The 25,953-nt window shown below is 41.7% G+C and overlaps 1 protein-coding gene across 2 annotated transcripts; it reads right to left on the reverse strand.

Moving 5' to 3' along the window:
* Positions 1-6,370: 6,370 nt before the first annotated feature.
* LOC308402305 (uncharacterized protein) lies at positions 6,371-20,162 on the reverse strand. Of its 2 annotated transcripts, XM_080891039.1 has the most exons (12): positions 20,043-20,125; positions 19,897-19,966; positions 18,388-18,577; positions 18,210-18,301; positions 17,879-18,111; positions 17,428-17,664; positions 17,273-17,347; positions 16,460-16,676; positions 12,376-12,584; positions 11,320-11,392; positions 8,867-8,984; positions 6,371-7,344 (listed from the first exon to the last, which is right to left on the reverse strand). In XM_080891039.1, exons 2-12 carry the CDS (start codon positions 19,910-19,912, stop codon positions 7,149-7,151), a joined length of 1,656 nt encoding a protein of 551 aa, XP_080747165.1. In that variant the 5' UTR covers positions 19,913-19,966; positions 20,043-20,125; the 3' UTR covers positions 6,371-7,148. The 2 variants fall into 2 exon arrangements, with proteins under 2 accessions (XP_080747165.1, XP_080747164.1); XM_080891038.1 differs by having other exon boundaries at positions 6,373-7,344; positions 19,897-20,162.
* Between the last annotated feature and the right edge of the window lie 5,791 nt (positions 20,163-25,953).

Here is a 25,953-nt window from a genome sequence, read left to right on the forward strand (position 1 = left end):
ACTGCGTTCCTCGTAAAAATTGGCTGCGTATAACTTAATTTATCAGGTAAGAAAGTGAAAAAAGGAACGCTGAATGCAACTTGACTTTATTCTCCACCAGAGAAAGACCAAGGCTCTCCTTTCTTAGCAGCAACGTGTCAGACCTGCTATCGGTCCTTAGCAGAGTGTGAAGTATCCCAACTCTTTGATGTGTTAAATATGAAATCTGACCATAGAACAAAGCAGCTGTCAGCAACCAGCACGTGTCAAGAGCAATCCACGCCAATTATTATTGAATTTCTGTCATGCATGCGTCTGCCGTGCAGACACTGAGGTGTGTTACTGTATCGCAGTGCTAACAAAGACTTCAGACAGTCTTCAAAAATAAACATCACAGGCTTCAGTTGTCTATATCAAAAGGTTGCTGATGATCGTCTGCAAATACAAGCCAAGGCTCACCTTTTGTCCAGGCTTCATCGAGAAAGGGTTAAATAATTTGCTGCAAAACAGTCAGAAGCGTTGCACACACTGTACTGTGACCTCGAGAATATGGCTTTAACTTTGTCAAAGGGTCCCATATTAACAGCAACACAATCACTGGATCACAAATCACACAATGTAAGTTATGAGAGCTACATGCTGTGTCTCTGGTGACATTGAGGGAGAACGTGAGAAGGTGCTTGCTGAGTGTGTAGCCATGCTGTGTTGCCCAAATAGATACGTTCCATCTGAGAGTGATGCAGCCTTCGGAATGATCCCGCTAGACAGATGAGTGCTACTTGAATGTTAATGAGGGCTCCTTTAGACACGCATAAATTAAATGATTAGATGTCTGCAATCATGCAAGGTCCTTAGGTGTCCCCTATTTATGGCATTTGAAATGTAGCTGCCTTTATTTACGACATGTCTCCCCTGCACAGGCTTCGCCACCTGAGCAGCCCAATGCTTTCAAAAGACGGGTTTTTTTTTAATGACCTGTAAATGAATCACTCTGGCAGAATCGTAAGAGAAGCGGAGCCCTGCCTCTTTTTCAAAACAAAAAGGGAAAGTGTGCTGTCCTCTGAAAGAAAAAAAAAAGAAAAAGCTCGCAGATGTTTTGAATAAAAGCCGCACTCCAGACAGGGAAAGATGCAGTAAAACATTTGTTTCCTATACGCCGCTAACAGAAAGATACACTGTCGAGCCTCAGAGAGGGGCCTCAGAGGACTGGCACAGTCTCTGAACGCGGTCGCCTAACAATGAATCTTCCTCCTCTCCAGTTCACACGCTCTTCATTGTCGTTTTCTAGATGCAACAACAGCTATTTTCATCTTCATGATTGCATTAATTACAGCATAACTCACGTCTCTTGGCTCCAGTACTGTTTTCCCTGTAGAAAACAGCGTGTCAATGCTTCAACAAAGGAAGGGAACAGTACATATACTCAGCTGGCACTTCATTAATCAACATAAGAAATCAGCATGGCTTGTCACTTATCTAGCTGAGTCTGCTACTGAAGTTGTATTATATTCTCTTTAAATGATTCATTCGAGTTGGGAAGATTTTAATGAGATTTAGACTGCATTCATATTACCGTAATACAGCCAGATACAGTACATGCAAACACCTCAATATGTAGACATAAAGCCTTGCGATGGACAGGCAGTGAGCGGCTGCTTCACTGTTGAATCATCTTAAAGACTCTTCACTGTCCCAGGAAGACTCTGGGGTGCACAAGCAGCAATAATAGGAAGCACCTAAGTTACAGCCATCTGCTCTCAAGCCAAAGCAGAGTTTTTTTTGTGTGTGTGTTTTTGTGGCAGCAGAGAGAAGGGGCTAGAGAAATTTCTTTTAAGATTCTTGCTTTTTTCCCCCTCTATTTATTAGGATAATGAATTTCCGACTGCAGTGCCAGTTCCACTGAGCCTGCTTCTCGGCCTAATTCTCTGTAACATTTCCTCATTGCCGCTGGGGAACATTATATGAAGGCAGGGCTTACAATACCATCAATATGCCCAAGACGACAATCGGACGTCTCATAGATATTAATGGAAGTGCAAATTAAATCAAAGTTGGAGTGCAGCTATCGGGGCTATGATCAATGCCTTTTGCACAGTCAGATTTAATATGGGGTTTGTAATTTGAGTATCCAAACAAAATGTGCATCTTAATGGGAAAGATGAAAGTAATCCCACATGGGGAGGAAATAATACATTAGCTGCATTGTAATTAGAGAACTCAGAGTGCAATGTTTCCCCAGTATTAATGTTGAATAAAAGCCTGATATATTTACGATGTGGAGACAGGATGTGGACGTTTTGAATTGTTTTTAGACACCTCGAGTCGTCTTAGGAAGCATCTTTAAAAAAACAAAAAAGACTATAACGATGTTGGGTAAATGCATGCGTAGGAAACAAATACAAATGATGAAATAAACTGTCAAATGTTAGAGCAAAAAAGCAGACTTGTTTTTGTTAAAGCAGTGGGAGCACATCTGTGTTATCACAGTCATAATGAAAGAAAAACACCTCAGGTATGTTTTGATTTAATTATGAAATACTTGATCTGAATATGAAAAATCCCATGTTTTTTAAGCCAAGCTGCTACAACCAAACAGAACAGAAGTATGTGAAACATGATTTTGGTAAAAGGTTCTTAATAAATAGTGATTGAGCAAGTCTCCCCGCAAGCATTCAAATGAAATACGATATAATAATGCCTCACTTTTATTTATTGGCAATCCTTCTGAGTACACACACAGCAGCCAGTTAAAGTGACCCCATGTGAAGTCGGCAGGTAGCATGCAGAGAGCAAACAGCAAAACAGCTTTTCAATGAATAACACATGAGCCAACAAACGTTGCTAGACAATGATCCAGTGCGTTCAGCGAGTCAAGTGCAACACACACAATCACGAGAGAACACAAAGAGCTAATCAAACTTGATGCAACCCTTCGTGATCAAAATGAAACAGCAGCTACTAGTAGGCGCCCATGCTTTTGTAAAAGAAAGTTAACTTAATTAAAAAGATATGAGCTTTGTAATAATCTAGTTTTTTTTCTTCGTTGTAATTTTTGTTTTGAATAGAAACACTCTGACAGTTTGAGGAAAGTGCTTTCGCTTCTTGGCAGACACTTATACGAGAAGGTCAAAAGCACTCCCATGCGTGTATGCTAAATAGCATGCTAGCGCTAGTAAGCCACAGACTATATAAAAGATAATTTTCAGGTCTAAAAAGTGAAGCCAATGTGGAATTGCCTTAAAACTGCATTCTTTCTCTCCTGGCGAACACAAGGTGTCTTCTGTGGTGGCAATAAAAGTCCAGTTGAATCAAACTCTAACCTGGCTCACTTGCTTTATGATCTTAGCAAAAACCTAACATCAAAAATCTCAATAAATGTTTTGTTGATAAGATTATGGTCTCATTTACTAGCTTCAAGTGAACTGAATACAATATGGTGTTTATTTCATAAATTATGATTCCTATTATGTGAAAATAGAACAGTAAAGCAAGGTATGGTTTTGGGTCAGTGTACTGGGCTTAAGTCACTCCAGTCAGGCAGCTCACATGCTTAGGTGTCTTTTTTCTTCTTTTCTTGTCTGATTTCTATTTTCTACATGCTAAGATGGCAGTGGCAATCAGCTTGAAAAACAAAATTTCTACAGAAAAAATAGGAACTTCACAACAAGATCACTGTGGCTTTAACTTTTTACGAGCAGTTTATGCTAGCAGACAGTTAGCTTTGCGCTTCACAAAGATAGCTTTAGCTTTGTCTGCTGAATATACTAAATATTTGCTGAAAATTTACAATAGGGACCCACTCTTCAGTGTAATGGTACCAATGGTTCACCTTTTACTAACAGTTTATGCTAGCAGACAATTAGCTTTGCACTTCACAAAGATAGCTTTAGCTTTGTCTGGACCTAACAAAACGCCCAACAGTATCACACTACTTATTTTATCAGTGTTATATTTTGTTTGCTAAATGATTAAAAATAAATAAATGTAAATATGATAAGTGGTTGTGTAAAACTGAAGTTAACTAATGCTAATTACCAATTTCTAAAGAAAATCTTTCTTACAGATATGGAAGGTACTGTGTCTACTTCATTTACAACTGAAGACATTTTCTCAACTTTATACTTAAAAACTGAGTGTCATTTATATAGCATTTCAAGTGTTAATAAGAACCACAAAATTTTAATTTTCACATGTATTTTGAATCAGAATTGCTGAATATTTTGACTGCAGTAAGCATTAGCACCTTCCATCATTTAATCAGTCCAATTAAATTGTTAGGGGTCATTAAGTTTAAAGTTTGCACAGCACTCCTAGCCTTTATAACGAGATAAATGTTGACTTTTTTTGTTGCACAGTCCTATCTCTGATAAAAGCATCAGGGGGGAGAACAACTCAATTTATAAGGGGTAACATTTCATCTTTGAACACTTCACTGAGTGGGTATGTAACAGGACGCTATAATCCATCAATAAAACTGTATTGATATTGTCGAATGTTAATATGTCATCCATAAACCCTTGGGCCCTCTTGTCACCAGGACACAGTCTGCTCAGCAACTCATACTGCCTCATGGTGTTGTTCAAGATCGACCCAGGTCTCCCACTGAACGGCTGCCGCTGTAAAATGTTGCATGCCGTGACAGAGCGGAGCATTAATCAAAGTTGATTTGAAGTGCGAGAGCGCAAGTGCCTTTTTTGTTGCTGGAGAAGTGTTTAGCACAACAGTGCTGTGTACAATGGGGTCCCACTCTTCAGTGTAATGGTACCAAAAGGAGGTCATAAATAATGGATTCAAGATCACTTACACCTCATGAAGCAGGCTATGGCATTCAAAGGGATCATGTTTTGCTGCTCAAATTATGGATTTAGCTCTTTTGGCTGCAATTGTAAAGGAAAACAAGACCTCTCCAAGAGGACTCTGAAACAGTTTAATGTGGTGCAAAACATGACGGAAAAACAACAGTTTATACACTGCCACTAAATGATGACAGAGACTGGCTGGAAAAAGCAGATTATTTTTGCTTTCTGGTGGGATGTTTTGATTTAAAATTCTCCTGGAATATGTCTCATCTTCAGCTTTAGTTAACTTGAAAAAAAAAACCAAGCTAAAACTTGAGATTTTTAAATTCAATCTTGCTTGTGTTAAGTAAAGATTTGCAGATGCAAACAGATACTGCACCTTCCAACCGTTTTGTTCTATCGCCTTTCCACTTCACGTAACTTGTAACAATTATCTGAATCTCTCAACAGCTGGACATGATTACATTTTTAATGCATTTGAAATGTAACCGTCCACTATCACACCACATTTAATTAAAGATATATGAGTATTTATTCAGTTTTTCTTTGACTGTCACATTGAGCTGTTTGCATACTAGAATTGGAGAGGTCTTCTTGCAATAATATGCCCACATACATGTAGCAGCTCGCTGTTATTATCTTTAGATGATAGCAAATAATGTGATAACCCCTTGTTGTAAGTTTTTGTCCTTGCATCAGTGCTGCACCTGACTCTATGCTGCCCCTCAGTGGCAAAACAGTGAAACAGTCCTACAAAGGACAAACTCGTGAACAAATTCTACAAAGTCTCACCTCCAGATGCTGAGCCAAAGTTTGATATTTCACCAGAAAATACGAGGATAAGAATCCCAATAATTTCCAATGTGCCAATGCAGCTGGAGATAAATACAGAAGAGAGAGGAGATGATCAGATCTCACTCCATATCTTAATGGGATCCTCTCACGAGCCATTCCGATTAATGACCAATCTCACAATTATGGAAATCAGAGATTGGTCACTAACAGTGAGAACTTGAAGTTGCTCACACAAACAGCAACAGTGTCACATTGCAGAGAGCGCTAATTGGCCACTACTTTTCATGTAATTGCGGCAACCAGGGTCACCTCCTCTGCTAACCTCTCCTTTAAGTATTGTTTTTCAGCACACAAACAGTTAATGGAGCAATTAAGATGGTTCTCACAAGTACCACTTCTGGGGACCATTTGGCAAGAAAGAGGTAGAGAGAAGCGGACTGGTGACTGCTCGGTCCATCATGCTGGGTGCACGAGTCCTAGGCGAAATAGAGCGAGGTGCAAGACGTGCAAGAACACTCCCACACTGGTGTGACTGGTCACCGATGAAGCAAACATTGTGTAGGAGCAAATTTCTGGAGTTTTTAAGAATTCACAAAATATATCAGTTTACTGGTGCTGTCGGCAAAAACATCAAAACTACCTGTTATGCAGGTCTTCTTTGTCATACCAAACAGCGCACCAGGGCATGTGGCTTTGGGTGCCAGGGTGGTGGCAGCTGATCCTTTGGGTCTTTAAGGTAGCAGCCTCTGTGGATCAAGCTTGTTCCTATTTGCCTAATAGACAAATAGGTCAGGTCAGCGCCTTAGGAGTTTTTGTCACATTCTTGTCCCTGAACAATTTTTGCGTTGTGGCACATCTATGGGGAAGAGCCAGCCGCGTTCAGGCACACCAGGATGCCGGCAAACACATGATCAATATTATTCATTTCACATGTCAGTGGTTTTAATATTGGGACTAATTGTTGTACACAGCACTCAACAGCAGCTAATGAGAGGGAAAAAAAACAGTCACACACAGTCTTTCACTTTAACATGCAAGGATAACTTCCCCCAGTTCATTACAATACAAAACCTTTTTACTTTTTATTACCCATTTGTATTTTTGACAGCATTTATCTGTGTTTGTGTTGGAGCAGATACAATAAAGTGTTACAGTCACAGTCATCAGTATGTTTAAGCAGCATCCAGGGAATAAAACACTGTAACAAAAAAGAAACTGTGATAATTTGGTCTCAATTGAAAGTAACGCTTGGTACTTTCCTGCTAAAAGAATTGGTAATAAAAAAAATGTTTATAACTCTTTCCTGTATTTAACATTGTTGCTTTATTTTCCTTTCAGTAAAACATTTTCTGCTGTTGTACCACACCGGACATTGAACTAAGCCTACAGTCTGCACAGAGAAAAAAAACCCCAAACTCCCAAAACTGATCTCACCTGTCCAGAAACTGCAGTTTCATTTAAACTGATATTACTGTTCAAGTCTCAAAGGGACATAATATGAATGCCACCTATTTTTAATCCCTGGAGAATGAAGAAGAGGGGGGAGGAAAGTTTTCATCTCTTCATCTAACCCTTCTACCACAGACTTTGCCCACCTTCTATGACTAAGTTATGCCCTGTCATGTAGTCAGAGGCATCAGATGCCAAGTAGACCACTGCAGCTTGCAGGTCTGTCACTTGAGCCAGTCTACCAGCAGGAATATCTGACAGCCAGCGCTGCACCAGAGGCCTCAGACTCTCCGAGTGGATGAGAGGGGTGTCAACAATCCCCCTGAAAAGAGAAGCAGACAAAGTGAGAGAGCGAAAGAGGAGGGAAAAGCACACACACACAGACACACACAATGAAATCAGAAGACATCACAGTTCAGAGCCAGGAGTGACAGCGTTGTTTCAGAGCCACCACTTGGGTGACAAAAATAAACCCAATTATCCTTTGCAGAAAGGGCATGGCATGGCATCTCTGATGATATTTACTGTGGGACGGGTGGCACTTTAATGACTGGCACATCTCTGGAAGAGCCCATGGGTACGAGGGGACGTGTGGTATAATTTGCACATAGCCTTTGGTTAAATACTTATTATATTTCCCCATTGAAATGTGCTACTTTGATGCCGAGACAGTATTTAGGCGAAGTTTATCAGAAAACCGCTGCTTTTAGTTTGCTGGTTGCACACTGGCATCTAATAGCGCCGTGTCACAACAAATGCCATTCTCTCCACTCCTCTACAGTCAAATATCACAGAGCTTACATTTGAATAAATATGTCAACATGCCCGCCTGCGCCTAATACGAGACGACTTCTGACTTTCCCCACAATCGCTGTGACAGTGACTAAAAGCCATGAGGCCTGAATCATTGTTCGATGTATCCTGGTGCCTTGATATGGAATTCCAACATTTGGCTAAATTAGCACTTCCAAGGAGCGTGTGACACCTTGGTTAACATATTCCACCTCAATTATATTTCTCTTCAGCTGCCCTGTTATCTGGAACCTTTCCTGGCAATCAGAGGTACTGTTTTCCCTCAGCCAATTTTCTAGATAATGCAGCTTATCACTGCTGCGGCTAAAGTTGCCAATGGAATCAGGCTCCAGTCAACCTCGTGAGCGCTAATTGTGTCCCTTTTTTATGCATATTTACCGACTGTCACTTCAAAGAAATCAGCGGCCCATTGAGACACCCGGTTAGCGAGGGTGGGGGGGGGAAGCGAATTGCTTCTTTGCAAATTAAAATTAGCAAACAAGCTGCCGATAAATAAAGCTGAGCGTGGCGCGTGTGTGAGGGCTTTGTTCTGGGGCTGTGACTGGGCCCGGCTCGCCCGGTGCCACCGGACGGATTTGCTCAGGGATGGCTGGGGCTAAGAGATGCTTCACTTAACACCCCCCGCCCCCTCAACCACCACCCCTACCTCCCCTCCCGACACACATTCAAACAGCCCCCTTCCTGTGTTCTCCTCCTTTTTCTTCCTACTACTCAGCTTCACAGACAAATAGATACAAACAAGGGCGCTATTGTTGCGCCGACACTTGGAGTGAGGTTGCAAATTTGATTCCCTAATTGAACAGAACAATTAGAGCAAGTGTTTGGTTGATTCATCCCTCAAGACGTCATCTAATTAAGCATTGATGCATTGTTTGAGGACTTAAATTAGTGCATCCCCCTCAAACGGGAGCTCTTCATATGAAAGCAAAACGGCGCTAATCACTGCCTCCTTTCGCAGCTTGCTATAATCAAAAGGTGGGCCGCTGTGTTTTGGAGGAAGACGAGGAAGGCCAAAAATAGGCAGTACTTACGGCGAGATGCAGTTGACGCGCACTCCTCTGTCGGCCCATTCAGTGCCCAGAGTCTGAGTCAGTTTGACCACACCGGCCTTGGATGTGTTGTATGAAAGCTGCTTCTGAGGATGGGGGACTGGACAGTGAAGGGTGGAAAGAAAATGAGTTACTGAAAAAAGTCACTGCTGTCCATTTCGGGAAGTGGCACGTGCCATTTAAGAAGGCAACAATTACAGCATCATTAATAGTGGTATGCACTTTTCACATTCTTATTAAAGCCTCTTGTTGTTTTATCATTTGCCTTAACTGAAGAGTTTCCTTCTTACAGCGGGCCAATAGCTTCTACGGTGCACATTCCAGTTCCTGTGGTTTCTTGTGCACACTACATAAAAGCTCTTCCATTAGCTGCTGGGGACTCTGTGGATGATGCTAGGTAAAATTAATTGCTTATAATGTCCAGTTATGCTCTGTCCTCAGCAACAAAGGGAGGGAGCCATTTGTTTGCCTTGACCATCACAGATGCTGCACACTGCATGGGATGCCGGGACAGGGGCTCATTTTCTCCTGGTTGATTAATCATCACAAGGAAGGCTCCAAGTTACATACAACTTTAGTAGTTAACCTCATCACCCGCCGATCTGACTGCCAAATGGCTTCAGTGTGAGACCGGGGATGATAAATACCAGCCAGCTGCGGAGAGGCAGAGAGTGGTCCTGAGGAGAAAAGGGCTGGAGCATCCTGCATGCAATTTAGGGATGTTGGAAAAAAGAAGACAAAGAGGAATAAAATTTGCAGTGTAGGGGTAAAAGCTGGGATGTGTTGAAGAAATAACAAGTAAAGGGTGGGACAGGAGGATGGTAGCCATGAGCAGGGTTCAGCGACGAGATTGCAGAGGAAGGTAAGGTTGGGTTGGGCTGGGCTGGATAAGGGTAGGCTGGGACCTCAGAGGAGCAGGCGAGGATGAGCCGAGCCCAGGGCTTACACGCAGATTGACGGTGAAATCCGACTTATCAGGACAGGAAACACAGCTCAAAATGCCTAACAGCACTAATCCTTGCTCAAGACCTGATGATACGGCCGCAAAATACCATTCAGAAAATGCCTTCATCCTTTAAATAAACCTGCATTGATGTTTTTCGCCGTCTTAAAGAGCAGTAATCCCCAGAGAAGCGAAAAAGAAGTAGAAGGAGAGCATTTTCCAAAGCCCTCTTTAACATTCACCCTACTTATTGCCCGTTGCAAGTGGGAGAAAACATGCTCTTTATCAGGCACGCCTTTTAAATTTTGAATTCTTCTGAGCAGATAAGGAGTTCAAATGATGTACTCTTTTCCCAGCTGCTGTTGTTATGTCCATTTCTATGCAGGGCAGATCTGCAGGTATGAGTGCGAGAGTCACAAATCCCTCAAGTAAGGTCAAAACCAAAAAAGAAAAGAAAAAAAAAAAATCAAGATAGATATTTCCTGTCCGGGTGTCTTTGAGCTGCTGGCCGTCATTCAGAAAAAAATAGTTGTTGATGTTCAGAGAGTGTCTGTGTGTGTGTGTCGAGGGGGTGTTTGCAGGCCCACGAGCACATTCCATTCAGCAGATGGACAAAAAGCTGTCATTGTGCATTTTAATTGGACATTTACGGCTGCTTTTTGGTCGTCCACTTGGCTAGAACAGGTCCCATCTGATTACACATTATGACAATATTATAACAGATGTCCAGACCAATAAAGTAAATTCCTGAAGGACTGAGCGTAATGCGAGTAATTGATCATTTTCTTTATGCCGGCCTCTATTTACCAGCATGTTCCTGTTTTACAGATTGCCCCTGCAGTCGGGACTGGGGTCCATATGGCACGGCGCTTTACTGGCGATTTGACTATACTGCTGATGAAGTGTTGCAGTTCCTCTGGAGAAACCTGTTGGAGGAGGAACATTACACCGGTGCAGCGAATTACAAGGCTTTTACTAGGCTCCCACTAAACTCTAAAAGTGTCTTCCGCTGTTCAAACAAGGCCGTTGGCACAGGCTGGGGTTTTGCCGCGGCACAGGAACCCTCCCCTCCCAAGTTGGACCTCAGGTTGCCTTCCACATCCTCCAGACAGCTCCGCGGAGAGGGGATGTTTATTATGATGCAAAAATGCCTCGGCGAGATGCAATCACAACACTGCTACTGTATGCAGGGGTGGATGCATCTCTATAGAACTGTTTAACTGGGCTAAAAGTTGCCTAATCCTGTTTTAAAAGTGAAGGCTCACCTTAAGTTTCTCATAAACGAAGAAAACTGCTAAAAAAATGACTTTGTTTGAAGATGAAAATCTAATGCGATGTGCACTCACCCACATAGCTGTACAGCACAAATGTATTTAACTCTCCCTTCCTCCCCCTCCTTCACTCTGCCCAACTCTCCACGCCAAATGGAGAGATTAAAAGCAGACATGGAGGGGCTCCAGAGAGAAAGTGGGGAAATAGAATCATCACTCACCTATTAGACTGGCCATGGAAGCTGTGTTGATAATCTTGCCGTACCCTTGCTTCAACATCACTCGACCTGCTGCCTAAGGCAAGGATTCGGAGGGGCGAGAGACACGTTAAACACCTTATTATTAAGGCCCTGATATGCCATGCCCAAAGCTGAGCACAGATCAACACAAAAACATGCAGTTTATCGTCGGAGACGGGAAAACGTTTGGTGTGGATTTGAAAGCGGCACAAAAAAAAGGGTGGGCGTGGGGGGGGGTTGTAGGTTGTACATATAGATGTCTCGCAGCAGCTCGATAATTTAGGACTAAATTTAGTTTCTACAAAGGAGCTCAAGCTGGTTGGACCATTAATTAGGTCACAGTCTTAACTAGTTTGGACAGAAATAGAGTGCTGAAGGAATACGTCACCGAGAATCTGTTTGGCTCTTTTTTACTCATATTTAACTGGGAATAATTTGTAAATATATTAAACTGATGGATGCATTTTTCATTTTAACAGAAAATAACATTTCAGCTATGGGGTGTTTGCATGAACTGTACTCGTTGTGTGTGCAGAATCAGGATTTTTTCCTTCTTAAGCTTCGAAAACAGCAAGAAAACATGACCCGTCACAAAAGGACAGATAATGTGATTTATGTATGTCAAGTCTTCAGCTGCTATAGAGGCAGCTCTGTTTTAGATTTGCTTCAGTAAACATGTTCATTCAAACACTTTCCTATTAGTGAATCTGACTGATCAATAAGTGCACGATTCATTTTGAATTTGTCTCTGTTTATAGATTAGTTTTTAATTTGTAATGGAAATAAACCAACTCTATAAAATTAGTGCAGTGAGATGAGCGAAAGCTACAGTGGTTAAGTACATTTTCTGGCAGTTCTGGTAAACATAAAACCCGTTTGTATGCTACAAAACGTCTTCCTACCCAGTGTTTATCAAAGCAGAGGTGTATGTGAGTGAATCTCTTACAAAACTAATTAGGACCAAATCACTTGGAAAAATACTTGATAATATTTACTGCTATTGCACTACCCTCGCACAGGATGGGAGGTGACACACACCTGACAGCACATGAAGGTCCCCCTGAGGTTCACATTAAAGGTTTTGTCCCACTCCTCTAGACTGGTGTCTTCGCTGGCTGAGTTCATGTTGATGCCAGCATTGTTACAACCAATGTGGATCACTCCCCATTTGGAAACGATGGCGTCGATCATCCTCTGGACGTCATCTGACTTGCTGATGTCAGCTGTTATCGAAATGGCATTGATACCTGTTTGAAAGTAACACAGGGGTGTACTGTGAGAAAATTCGGCATTTTAGATTCTTTGACACAAAAAGTAATGCCCTAAGTAATGTGGATATAGTGAGATCACGTTTGATCAAACATTTTATCCTTTAGTATGCTGCCATCTGCTGGTCAAGACACAAACTAATGACAAAATTCACAATGTGAAACTCATTTTGAATGAATAAACGCAGGGCATGCTTGTTTTCTCACAAATAAAGCCCGGTTTGAAGCGTGCTATTCAACAGTGATGCTGTCATAGCAGATTTTCCAGTTTAAGGCCAGCTTCACCACTTTGAGGCCAACATATTGTTGTGACTCTTACAGGTTTTCATTTTAATTTCTGGCTGTCATCGATGTCTTTGAACTTATTGCTCTGCACCGCAAGCAATCTTAAGACATCTGCAGTATTTCGGCTATTGCAGCGAACAAAAGCAGGGAGACTCCAGGCTGTTCAGCATCACATTCCTTTGGACTTCTTTAACAATTGAGTCACAGCAGGGTGAACAGTCCGAAAAAAAGGAGCAAGTTATGTTAAATCAGGGTTGTAATGTAGTTCTTCTTATTAACTTTAAGGAAAGTTTTAAGGAAAGGAACAACTTAAGAACAACAACCATAACAACAATCAAGTGAGTAAAGAAAGGAAAGTAACCAGTAACTTTTTTTCCTTAATTACTGATTACAGAATAAAACTGAACCACACTGTTTTAGGAGTTGTGGATTAAAGCCATCCTAGTAAGTGGACTTCATTCCATATTTAGTGGCGACTCTATCCCTAAATTCTGTCCCAGATATAAATTTTGTTGACCTTGAAGTTACGTGAGTGACGTCCATTCAATGAAACAAACACAAATGGAGAATGTAAAATCACAAGTGCGGGGGGGAGATGATGAAATTAACTTAATGTATACAAAATATATATATATATATATATATATATATATATATATATATATATATATATATATATATACAATATATACAGAAATTCAAAGAATTTAGATTTGTAATAAAAGTATTTTCAGAAACCTGTACATGACCTGGCGGGTCGCGGAGGGTGGGGGTGCCTACTGGGGTCAGCGGGGGAGCTGGCCCCAGGGAGGGGTTACCTGCCCCTCCCTTCCTTCCCTCCCCATCTCCAGCTGCCTCCCTCTTCCCGCTCCTCCACAACCACCCACACATGCAGGGCCTTGGAGTGGGGGTATGTCACCAGGGTGCAGAGGAGGCTACCCCCCCCCCCCCCCCGTCCCCTTCTGGCTGCCTCTGCCTCAATTTTATCCCACAACTTAGACATTCACATTATTCACACTCTCATTACACATACATATAGGATCTTGGGGGTGGGCACAATCACGGAGTCCAAATCACCATCAGGGTGTATACCTCACCCCTGACGTCGTTGCCCACCTCTCAATTTTAAATACACTTAGTCATTGAGGGCTAGCAGGAGGGACTATGCGCTTACCTGCTGCTCCTTGGCAGGTAGCTCCATGCCCTCCTGGGTTTTAATTGCACCTTAGAACACATATGCATCAACACTACAATGAGCGGGTGGAGGGAGGTTTGGAGTCTTCTCCCACCCCCATTCTCTGCGGCCTGCTGGAGCGGGAGGGCTAGTAGGAGGAGTTGGCCGTCCGACTGCGGTCTGGGGTGTGGGGCCTCCCTGCTGCTGCGGAGTCGGGGTGGTCTGCCTCTCCCCACCGCAGGGAAAAGGGTAACACCACCTGGGTCTGGGTGCAATTCCCCCCTCCAGGGGCAAGGGTACCTAGACCCGGTTTGTAGAGTACGCTTGGGGAGTGTGATCGTGTGTACAGCGTCTCTTTATGTCTGTCTCCACGTTGGTTGAGTGTGGAGTGAGTGCATATGAGAGCATGAGGGTGGGAATGGATGTTTGTGTCTGTGTGTGCCTGTATGTCTGTGTCTATATGTCAGGTTGGGTATCAGACGCCACCTCTCTGGGGACACCTCAGGCCCTCCAAGGTTTGGAGGCCTATCTCCACCCACCACCACTTCCCCTGCCGGTGGCGGACTCCCTCAGGTGTCGGTGTGTTGGTGGTTCTTTGTGTCTGGGGGTGGGCGTCCGGGTACACACCGGCTCACTCCTTGGCGGCCGCTTGTCGGGGCCTGGGGCCTGGGGCTCGCTCGGGCCCCTTTGGAGGTGGGGTGCCCCCGGCCTCTCGGCCTGGGGCTCGGTCACTCAGGCGCAGCTGGGGGCCGGCGGAGCTCACGGGCGCGTCACTGCAACTCCCCCTGACTTCTGCTCCGCGGCTGCTGGGCGAGCCCTCATCTGGGACTCTCCTCAGCTCTTACTGGAACAGTGGCGCGGCTGCCCCTCTGTTGGTCTTCCTTGGTCTCTTGTGTTCTGGGGGCCTCTGGATGTCTGGAGTTTTGATCTCCTCCATACCTGCTTCACACCCTGGAGGACGGGGCTGTGGCCCCCCCACACTCCCTAGCAGATCATTACATGGAGAAACCTTTGGAATGCAAGCATGCTGATCCACACAGGTATGCACACATGGGTATTCACAGACGCGGACTAAAGCTTTCTTGGCTGCTGCCTCAAAGCACACTGTGCGCTGTCTATCTTGCGTGCTGCACAATATCGTTTATTATTTAGTAAATATTGATATCTATGACTAGCTAGTTTATTGTGATGGTGCTTTGTTTTCTCTATTATTATGTTGCTCTTTGTTGTTTGCTGTCTCCTCTGTTTGTTTTTTTTGTTTGTTTGTTTTTTTTCTCCATACAGGTGACCCAGGAGTTCTTTTTTTTTTTCTCTCTCTTCCCCCCCCTTCTCACCGTCTCTTCTCCCCTTTGGTTTTCTTTCTTTCTCTCCCCCTCTTTCTCTCATTCATTCCCCCTGTCCTATTTATTAAAAAAAAAAAAAAAAAAAAAATGACAAAGGATGAACTGAAGCTCTGCCATCACGTAATGTCGCATACTGCTGTTTCTGATGTCATTTAAAAAAACAAAAAAAAAACAAAAAAAAAAACATGTTAATAATCACTGTCTATGTAACAATGTTCGTGTAAAGTCTCACATTGATTGGCTCACCAGTTAAGAAGGAGACATACAGACATATGCCATGATCCTTACAGTATGAACACTGACCATTCAGTCCTAGCCTATATAACAACCATAGCTTCATAATGATTACAGAACATCAGACTACTTGTTCTTATTGCTTAAAAATGCAGAATTATCATATAGAAATAAAAAACCTGAAGTTGTGCGCTATTTGAACACGTTGCCTGCCTGCAGCACTAAAGGACTTCGTGAGAGACGTCTGTCTCGCCCTAGCAGCACCTCTCCTCCCCTTCAATTTGCCTCAACATAAGCTCATCATATTCTGTGACATGATTTACTCTGAGGTGTTTGACGAGGTTAGTGATGTTGCCACAACACCTCACTGTCTGCCACAGTTATCGCAAACCGCGTCTCGGCTGTTTGTGGAGGTAAAATACGTCCACACATGACTCCAGTTACGCTCAGCCATTGTTGTGAGTGTGCACGTCAAGGGGCTGCGACACATTCATACAGCCATATTTCGCACATGACTATGAAAGGTGGAAGAGGAAGTAGTTCCGCTGTGTTCCTGTTAATGGTAAACTACATATTTACCCCAAATTACTAAAATATTGATATTTTAATTTGAGAATCAATTCTAGAACATAAATAACTGGTATCGGAGGAATCGGTATGTCAATATCGATCCGCACACCACTACTTCACAGGGCCAACCTGCAGTACCTTAATAGCCCACCAGGAGGCTGCAGACCACTTTGGGAATCCATTCTCTAAACTAGGATGGGCTGTGAAAAAAAGGGCATTCAAGTCAGTCCTTGTATGTTTTTTGTTACCTTTAAGGAAGAGCTCCTCAACGACTGTCTCAGCTTTTGCTCCATCCAGGTCTACCACAGCCACCTTTGCACCAGCTTCACCCAGAGCGTGAGCGAATGCTCGGCCTATGCCTTGTCCAGCGCCTGTCACATAGGCCACCTTACCGTCAAGACGCATTCGATCCAGGATGAAACGCCCTGTGACCCCACGGAAAACCTCATCATCTGTAATTTTACACTAATGAACGAGAATAAACAGGCAGATGTAATCAGTAAGTATGATGATGCCTGGAGAAACTCGTCACATCAATCATTACATGCTGTAAATAAAACGTAGTCAGAACTACAAAGTGGTAATCCATAAATCAATAGGATTTTGCAGGGAAGCCACAGATAGAATCAATAATGGCACAGTGAAAGAAGGAGTACAAGTAAGCAGATACAAATCAACATAGAAAAGCTCCTGCTAACAAGTGCTAACAGGTATATTTTAAAATAGGATTTAACTTTTCACCGTATGAAAAAACCTCAACACAGACCTTTTAGATCATCTGTAAGTAAAATTAACCACACTGAATAAGTGCCCCAAACATTTCATTTCATTCATTCATTTGTGTCATGATGAGGGAGATGAATTGTTTATATGGTAAACTCTTTCTTTTGATGGGGTCATGAAAAGAATTAAATCACTACTTGGTAGGTGAGATAAACTTGGATCCCGCTTATCCCTGAGTTGTGAGGTGTTTATATCTAGCATTTAATGTTATAGTATTGCTGATACTGTGAATAGTGAAGGCACGTATATCAGCTGTGACTGAGGGAGGTTAACAGTACCTGATGCCGAAAGCACTCAGCAGCCGGAGGTACCCGACGGATAAGAGTGAGGCCGTCTCTTAAAGGGACTATGACCTTTCAAACAAGGAGGCATTATTAGAATAAAGGTTAACCAACAAACAACTGACTGCAACACGAAAACATCTGAAACTCACCTGCTCTACTCGGGGGTCATTAGACACAAACTGGTTGAACTCGCGAAGGGCCAGTCCATTGCTATCTGTGGTTTCATTAAGATAAACCCTGGCTTTGAACAGCGAGTTATCGATACATATGACCCCTCGCAATCTGAGCATGTTGTTGTCCATGATAAATTTGTAGTAGTTGATGTAGTTGTTTTTGTCTGCATCGATGAAAACCATGTCGAACTGTTCACCGGCGGTGGCTAATTCCTGGAACAGAGACAACGTTATTACAAAACTGACCCCATGACCCACAGTTTGTTCACTTATTGACAAAAAGGGTCAGCGTTAGCCTTGGACTGTTCTGATTATGGAACGCATGTGACACGCAGTGAAGGCTAAGTGTTACCTAAATGTATTTTTAGTTTGCAAAACAGTTCATTGGACCTTCAAAAGGATCCAAAGTTGATCGATTTTTATTCACCTTTAGTGTCTCCATGGCATTTCCAGTCTTGACGTTAATCTTTTTACCATGTGGAGACTTATCAAAAATGGGCTGAGCAAACTCTTTAAGGTATGGCTCCAACTCGCAGGCCACTAAGCACCCGTCCTCTGGTAGGGCTTCAGCCATCGACAGAGCTCCATAGCCAGTGAACATCCCGATCTCTAGGACCCTTTTTGCTTGACTCATGTGGATCAGCATCTTCAGCGTTTGACCTGCCAAAAACAGATCACAGATCATGTTATCACATTATGACTAAACCAGTAAAAAAGAAAATGGTATAGTGTAAGCAGCACATGTATGAAAGTCCCACCTTCAACGTGTCCAGTGATACATTCCTTGGGAAGCTTGAACATAGTCTTGCCCTCCTTGTGCACTTGATCCCAGTCATGAGAAAAAGTCTTTCTACAATGGAGTGTAATCGAATATGTTAATGCTTATTTCACACAGCAAATGCTTGCTGTGCTTTATGATTATAAGTGAGGACTTACTTAAAAAGTTCTGCAAGCTGTTCACTTTCCTGTGTGGTCATTTTCTCCAGGTAGTCATCCAGGCCACTGGCGATGTCCAGAGCCTTCTGCAAGTGGCTTGTCAACTCTTCTGGAACATTCCCACAGGATGCAGCTATGTCCTGGGCTTTAGTTAAAAGGTCCACAATGACTTCCACTGGGGTGTCAGGAACTGGGGAGGATGTCATATGTAATGTTACTTAATGATGTCTCCATTCTAGTTTTATTGTCATTTCCTGCTCCAGTAAAATGATGCATCTCAGAAACTCTGAGTCGATGTTTAATATCAAGTAAATTATTCAGCTGGTTTTAAGAATATCAGAAAATTGAGGTAATGACTAATATGCATTATTCATGCATTATCCTTACAGAAACGTTGTTTTCACTTTCAGCATTTTGTGTTAGAAAAATAATAAATATAACTAAAGAAAAATCAGATAGATCAGAAATACTTTATTGATCTCCAAAAATCTGCAAATTATAGAAAGCATTATATTGTGTATACTTACTGCACAGTAAAGTCAATAAATTGAATAGTTTTTAGTGCTAAGTCACAGTTTCTTGCCTATAATGAGTCAGCTGATATCTGCACTCATCAGCCACTTTGGTAAGAACACCTGGTCAACTGCTTATTAATGCAGATATCTAATGAGCCAATTATAGGGCAGCACCTCAGTGCATTAGGGCATGTAGACATGGTCAAGATGATGAAGAACATTTGAATGGGGAAGAAAGGTGAACATGGCATGGTTGCTGATTCCAGATGGGCTGATTTGAGTATCTTAAAAACTGCAGATCTGCTGGGATTTTCTCATACAGCCAACTGTGGGGTTCACAGACAAGGCGCAGGAAAATAGAACACATCTGGTGAGCAGCAGTTCTCTGAGAGAAAATCTCTTGTTAATGTCAGAGGTTAGATGAGAATGACCAGACTGCTCAAAGTGGACACTAACTCAAACAACCACTTGTTTACAACTAACTAAGGCATGCAGAAGAGCATCTCTGAGTGGGATGCGCTGTAACGCCCCACAATAATCTTAATAAAGTGTCGCCTAAGTGTCAAAAGAACTACCTGAATTATTCAAATTATTAAAAAGTTTTAACAGGGACTTCCCAATAAAAGTAAGCAGTTTACTTAAACCTAAAGCACTCTACTCGAAATAAGTACTTTCACTTTTATACTTTAATACTGCACGTGTTAATATTTCAGGAAAATATTCCACCTTTTATTCAACTGCCTTATGCACATAAAGTTAACATAACGTTGAGAATTAAAATTGTGCATATGACACCAGCACACTAACGCATTATAGCGTAGTTTAATACACAAGTAATACAAATATGCACCGTTTATAGAACTGTTCTGCCACATATACGTTGTTCACGTGTCTGTGTTAATATATCTTTTAAAATCGAAAAACTTACAGTACCGTTAAGAATTGAGATATCGATTTATCAGAACGGGAGTAAAAAAAATGGCAATAGTCTTACCTTTTTCGGTTGACATGCTTCCGTTTTATGGGCGTGACGCTTTTACCGAGTAGAGGACGCTAATCTGTACCTGCGGAGGTAACTGAAGTTTCAGTTATATCACCAAAACTAGCTAATTGTTAGGTAAGGCGGAGAGACTGGCTTACACAACAACGACTCTTCATTATTCAACTGGTTCTGGCACGTGACAGCGGCTCCTGCCTGCCTCCGACCAGTGTCTGAACGCTGGTTATCAAACAGCTTTCCCAGCTCAGGGTGTCGCTCTTTCTGAGAAGAAGCTGGGTAGTGAGTGGGTGGGTGGAAAAGGGGGGGGGGGGGGGGGCGTCAGTGAGCCAGTTTGTGGGAGGGCCTGAAATGTCTGAAGTTCCTGAAATGATTTTGGCTATTTACGGCTGACTGCGATCCAAGAAGAGAGCAAAACTCCAACCAGTACCATTAGCCACACGTGTGTGTGAGATATAGATAAATAAATAGATACTTGATCCCGCAAGGGAAATTACTTCATTACAGCTGCAGCAAAAAGAATACTAATTGTGTAATCTACAATAGAAAAAGCATTGTAAAAAGTACCACAGGACCATACTGAATGCCTTATTATGTGGAATTCTATATGGAAGCGTTATAAAATAAGCTAATACCATACAATACTAAGTTTAAAGCACTTTAAAACAGCTACATCAGATACAGAAAAGTGAATAAATACATTGAAAACTATTTTTTTAAAAAGTTGATACAAAAACAACATTAAATGCAGCTATACCACAATGAAAACAAACAGTCACAATGTTATAAAAACAAATAAGATCAATGTTTCGTACTGGGTCGAATGCAAGGGAGTTTAAGTTTGCTTTTAAGTGTTGGTGATTGTCTAATGTGCAGATAAAGCAGATATAGTGAAAAAAGCAATGTCCCTAAAACTTAAGTAACTCTACACTTAAGAGTACCTATGTTAGCTTACACTAATGCAGAAAGTGGTTTTGAAACACATCCATGATTTTTTTCCCGTGGTCTTTAGCCTGAGGTAAACCAGGTGCTGTGTTTCTGAGAACTGTCTGCAGTTTGTCAGATCATCACCTGGGGCGGGTGTGGCACCTTTGAAATGCAATTAAAAAGCCTCACTAGTTTTTTTTTCGCTCTAGATTTGCTCCGTTAGCTCAGACATGAGAAATATTCAAGCCGTTTGAAAAATAAAAGATGAGTTGTCAAGATCAGCCTTTACACAAAGTCTTTTACACGTTTCAACCACTTGACACAAGTGATGATATAAGGCCGACATATGTTCCTCTTCTAGGTTTCGTAATGTTCCACTCTGTTACAGCAGCAGTGCAAATAATGCTTATATGTTTATAATGTTTAAAAGGAAAGAAGCTGTATTGATAAAGTTTATCTTCAAGGATCTGCACACAGCCTTTTGTTGGAGCAGTTTGACTACAAGTGCAACAAGTTAAGCCCTGGTGAAGTGAGTTTAGGTTAAGTGCAGTGTAAATGTTGGGGGCCAACTGTGAACACACATTCTGCCTTTCATTAGCTGGCTTGTAAAAAATGTAAAACCCTAGTCAGAGATAAGGCATATAAAGATTTTCTTTTTGCATATTTGCCACACATGTTACAGATCATCAAACGACTTTTAATAATAGACAAAAAATAACATGATTAAATACTAAAGTTTTATTTATTAAGGGGGAAAAAGCTATCCAAACCTACCTGACTCTGTGTGAAAGAGCACCCTGTAATCAACCATTAGTGATACCTGGCGCAGAGTCTTGCACATTGCTGTGGATGACTGTTTTAAACGAGAATGGTGTGTTTAAGGTCACGCCAAAGCATCTCAATTTGAATTTAGACCTCATTGCATGAACTGAATCTCCTTCAGGACTTTCTGGTAGAGAGCAGAATTAATGGCTCCGTCAATTACAGCAAGTTGATAAAGTCCTGAAGCTGCAAATCAGCCCCAGACCACTTTTTCCGAATAGTTTTGTCATCAGGATGCTTTTAAGATGTATTTATATTTGGTTATAAGCTTTTGCTAATACTCTTGTACAATGCTGAAATTGCAAGTATACATCCGTAGATTATAAAAGTGATCAGGCTTTTTTATCGTCAACAATACCCGTCCAATCAGTGAAACTGATGGGGGGGTTTTCTAATCTGGTGACAAACGAAGGCGATTTCTACATATCCTTTACTAGACAATACAGCAGTAACCTGTAGTGTTTAAATGTAAGCACTGTAACTGTATGCAGATGTAAATAAAGTTGCGCTTTGCATTTAGCTACCACAACAGAACAGGAGCAAATATAAATGCAAAGAGCAAAGTGGCATGTAATAATTTGAAACGAAACTTTTAAAACAGCTCAAAATATCATCAAACAAAGTGTTCGTGTGCAGTTTGTTAAACAGTGTATCTGTGAGCTAAATGTACAGTTGCTGTAGTTCCCACTAAGTGGAAAAAATGTTATTGTGTGGCCCCCGACAGAAGGAGAAAGATATAAGATGGGTACAGGACAGAAGAGGAAGAAGTGAGATCATTTTCAAAGGTAAGGACTGCTCAGCAGGAGGAATAAAATAATCTGTAAACGTAAATCCTACTTATAACATTCTAAGTCATTTCAAACCTTTTAAACCAGATATCAGATCGATTCATGATGTATTGCCAAATTATGTTTTTGTGAAGGGTTTTGCGAAACAAACAGAAGTACACGGATGTCGTGTTGTTCAAAGGTTGCATGAAAATGCTATACAAAGCAGTTTAGTACACTTCATTGACCATGAACACGCCAGTGTCATTTTAGGTCAATGTTCATGGTCAGTGTTCAGTTACATTAAGGGTAGCAGACATTAATGTATCTTTAAAGTGATGATTTAGAATTTATTTACTCACAAAGGCACTTTTTCATACTAACTTTATAGTGTCCATGAGTTGGAAATCAGCTATATAGCTTATGTAACATCTTATATGCTGATATGTTGAAGTTAGTTGGCTAAATACATAAAGAGCAGGAAACCTCAAAGCAGCAGCAGCAGCACAGGTCAGCTGATCAGAGCCAGGGAAAATCTTGCAGAACTCCCTCCTGCTTCATCTCCCACGTGCCAAATTACAATTTAAACCCTTAGTATACCCTTCTCCTCCTGACTAAGTCACGTGTTCGGCATATATTGGTGAAAAAAGGGCCACCTCCATCACACAGAAAACTCTGATTTTAAGCTCAACAGCTAATTAACACCTATTAATCTCCCTGAGCAATAATTTTGTTTTGCCCATGTTCTAAAGTGTCCTACCTTTCCATTTGTTTCCTCTTACTTCATCTTTCTGTTATCTGCGGGGATCCACTCATTTCACAGTTACTTCCTGTTGTTTTTGGATGTTAGATATTTTCTTACTCTCACGAGTGCATTTTCCTGTCTCTATTATTTCTCGCCCTGGTGTGTATTTAGTCTGTGTCAGGGCTGGACTGGGACAAAAAATCAGCCCGGGCATTTTGACTAGAGACCGGCCCACCAGGTATTATAGGAAAAACCATAAAGCCTTTGAATGAAAACAAACGTCGTTGTGACAGTGATGTACACTGTCTTGTTGGTACATATGTATCAATCTAATAAACTTAAACCTACACCATCCTCCCTATTCTGGTATTCTAAACAGTACTTAGCCGAAACCCAAAGACTGCATGGTTGAGTTAACTTCCTGAACTATCTACAACATATGGTGGAAACCTGAAATTAAGACAGAAAAGACTAGAGGTGAGACATGACCATTACTGAATATTAAAAATAATAAATGACAGATTTAGTGATATTTTCATAAACTATTTATTTACCACATCAATAAACAGCATGGCAGGGCAAAATATTTTTTCTAACATGGCAACCTTTTAAAAGTGAAAGGAGACAGAAAGACAGGTGAGAAAGAATAAAAATTTAACTGACTTTTTGATGGCATTTTACACAAAGTACTAGTACAGTATCTAGAAAATGTGGGAAAATACTGGCATCTGAAGAAATTATGTCGGGACCCTGAAAAAAACTTACTATGTACAATAATGGATTTCTATAAATTTGACATCAGATGAAAACTTTGGTTGTAAGATTCGGATAATTATTTGTTAAAAGCTAGAAATTTTAAATGAGAATAAGAAAGAAAAGTATTTCTTTGTGCCCCCCTTTCCCTGTTAATGCCCTACATGCCCCCCTGCCAAAACTTTGCTAGACCCGCCCCTGCACAGTTACCAGCTGTCAGCTACATAGAAAAGGATCCTGGTGTAAGTTGTCTCTCAGAAACAGTTCATGGCTTTCCTTCAACCCATTCATGTCACCTGAAAGCTAAACCTGTTTCTCCATCACCTGTTCAGCTCTGATGATTCAGTAAGGACATCTCCTGGTTTCATCTTCATGTTTCCCTCTCACCAGATAACCAAACCGATCTCATGACCAGCAGCTTTTACAGCTCCAACAAACATCAGCTGATACTAGAAAGTAATATTAAATAAATTCTAACAACAGCTGATCAAGTTTAAAGGCGCTTCTGCTGTTTAACGCGACCTCCGCTAGTTTCCTCTTTCTGGCGCAAAGCGGGAGATAAACAAGCAAGAGAGACGGGACTTGTGGCAGAAACGCAGATCAGCTGATCACTGATCAGTTTCATGATTGAAGTAACAGCAGGAGAGGGAGGGGGGAGAATGAGAGAAGAAGAGGCAGCTGACAGCGTAAAGACACAGAATAACTCCAGCTTTGTGCCTTTTTTTATTGTAGCTGAAGTACGGGACAAATCGCGTTTATTTTCAGCTCAATGTGAAACGCGTAATATTAACTCTGAATACCAGAGGATTCCGTTTTTTATGGCACGGTTGGCAACTCTACTAACTAACCATATGAATAAAATAAAGTTCACCAGTAACATCATAGCACCCACCCAACTGTATAGAAACTCCGTCATGCTAGCTAGTACACAGTACGAGTTATTGTAACTGACTGTAGCACAACGTTAGCACAACGAAAATAAACTACACCTAAACTTGGTTTGACCCAGATAGACTGCAGGGGCCCGTTCTTCGTACCTCGCTAAGTAGGTTAGCCGGATTAGATTGTTAACGATTTCGCGTGATCCTGGATCAGTCGGTTCCCCGAAGCTCATCCGGGACTTGCTGTCATAGCAACAGAGCCGTAAGCGTAAACCTGCTCGGGAGCAGGTTTACTTTATGTAAACAGGATTAGATCGCGGCCACGCAGGTATGTCCGCGTCATCATACGAAAGCAACAGCGATATTCCACCACTGTTTCACCATAAATAAATAACATCAATGTAACTAAAGACAATGCAGCACCTGATCCATTTATTGATTTCACACAGGTCATTTCCTAAAAAAGGGAAATGTACTATTAACATTCTATTACATGTATGTGATTATTACAGATTTAATTCATATTTCAGAGTAGCAATTGTAAATTACTTCGTGTAATCAAGATGAGAGACCACGGCTATAAAAGCGAAGGTGGATTTGGGAAGCCTGTCGCAGCCATGTCCTGTCCGTATACGCGAGCCACCCATTGCGGAAGGTGCAAGATTGATAAGGAGAGTCCTCAGAATTCAGCGTATATTGCGGGATAGACAGGATCCTTTAGCTCAGCGCGACAGTGTGCTCATAGAGAGATATCGATTTTCCCGTGAGGGTATTATTCACTTAACCAACTTGTTGACGAGGGGGTGCAGGACCACCACCTGTCTTTTTTTCCTCTGCCCTTTTCTTGGTTGCTGTTATAAACAAACAGATTATTCCAGGGTCTCTTTCCAAGAGACTAAAAGCAATATAAGTGATAAATATTACCATTCTGTAGGATATTCTTATATTTCACTTTTACCTGTTCCCATGTTCTAGTGGGTCCTGTTGTGGCTCTAATGTGAAAGAGGATAAAATATAACATATTATAATATAATGTAATATAATATTGGATAATATAGTGTAATATAATAAATCTACCCTACCGCCTACTGGTGTTGGCCAGAGGGGCCGATGGCGCGATATGGCAGCCTGGCTTCTGTCAGTCTGCCCCAGGGCAGCT

The sequence above is a fragment of the Rhamphochromis sp. 'chilingali' genome, assembly GCF_963969265.1.
Source record: "Rhamphochromis sp. 'chilingali' genome assembly, chromosome: 9".
Taxonomy (NCBI): Eukaryota; Metazoa; Chordata; class Actinopteri; order Cichliformes; family Cichlidae; genus Rhamphochromis; species Rhamphochromis sp. 'chilingali'.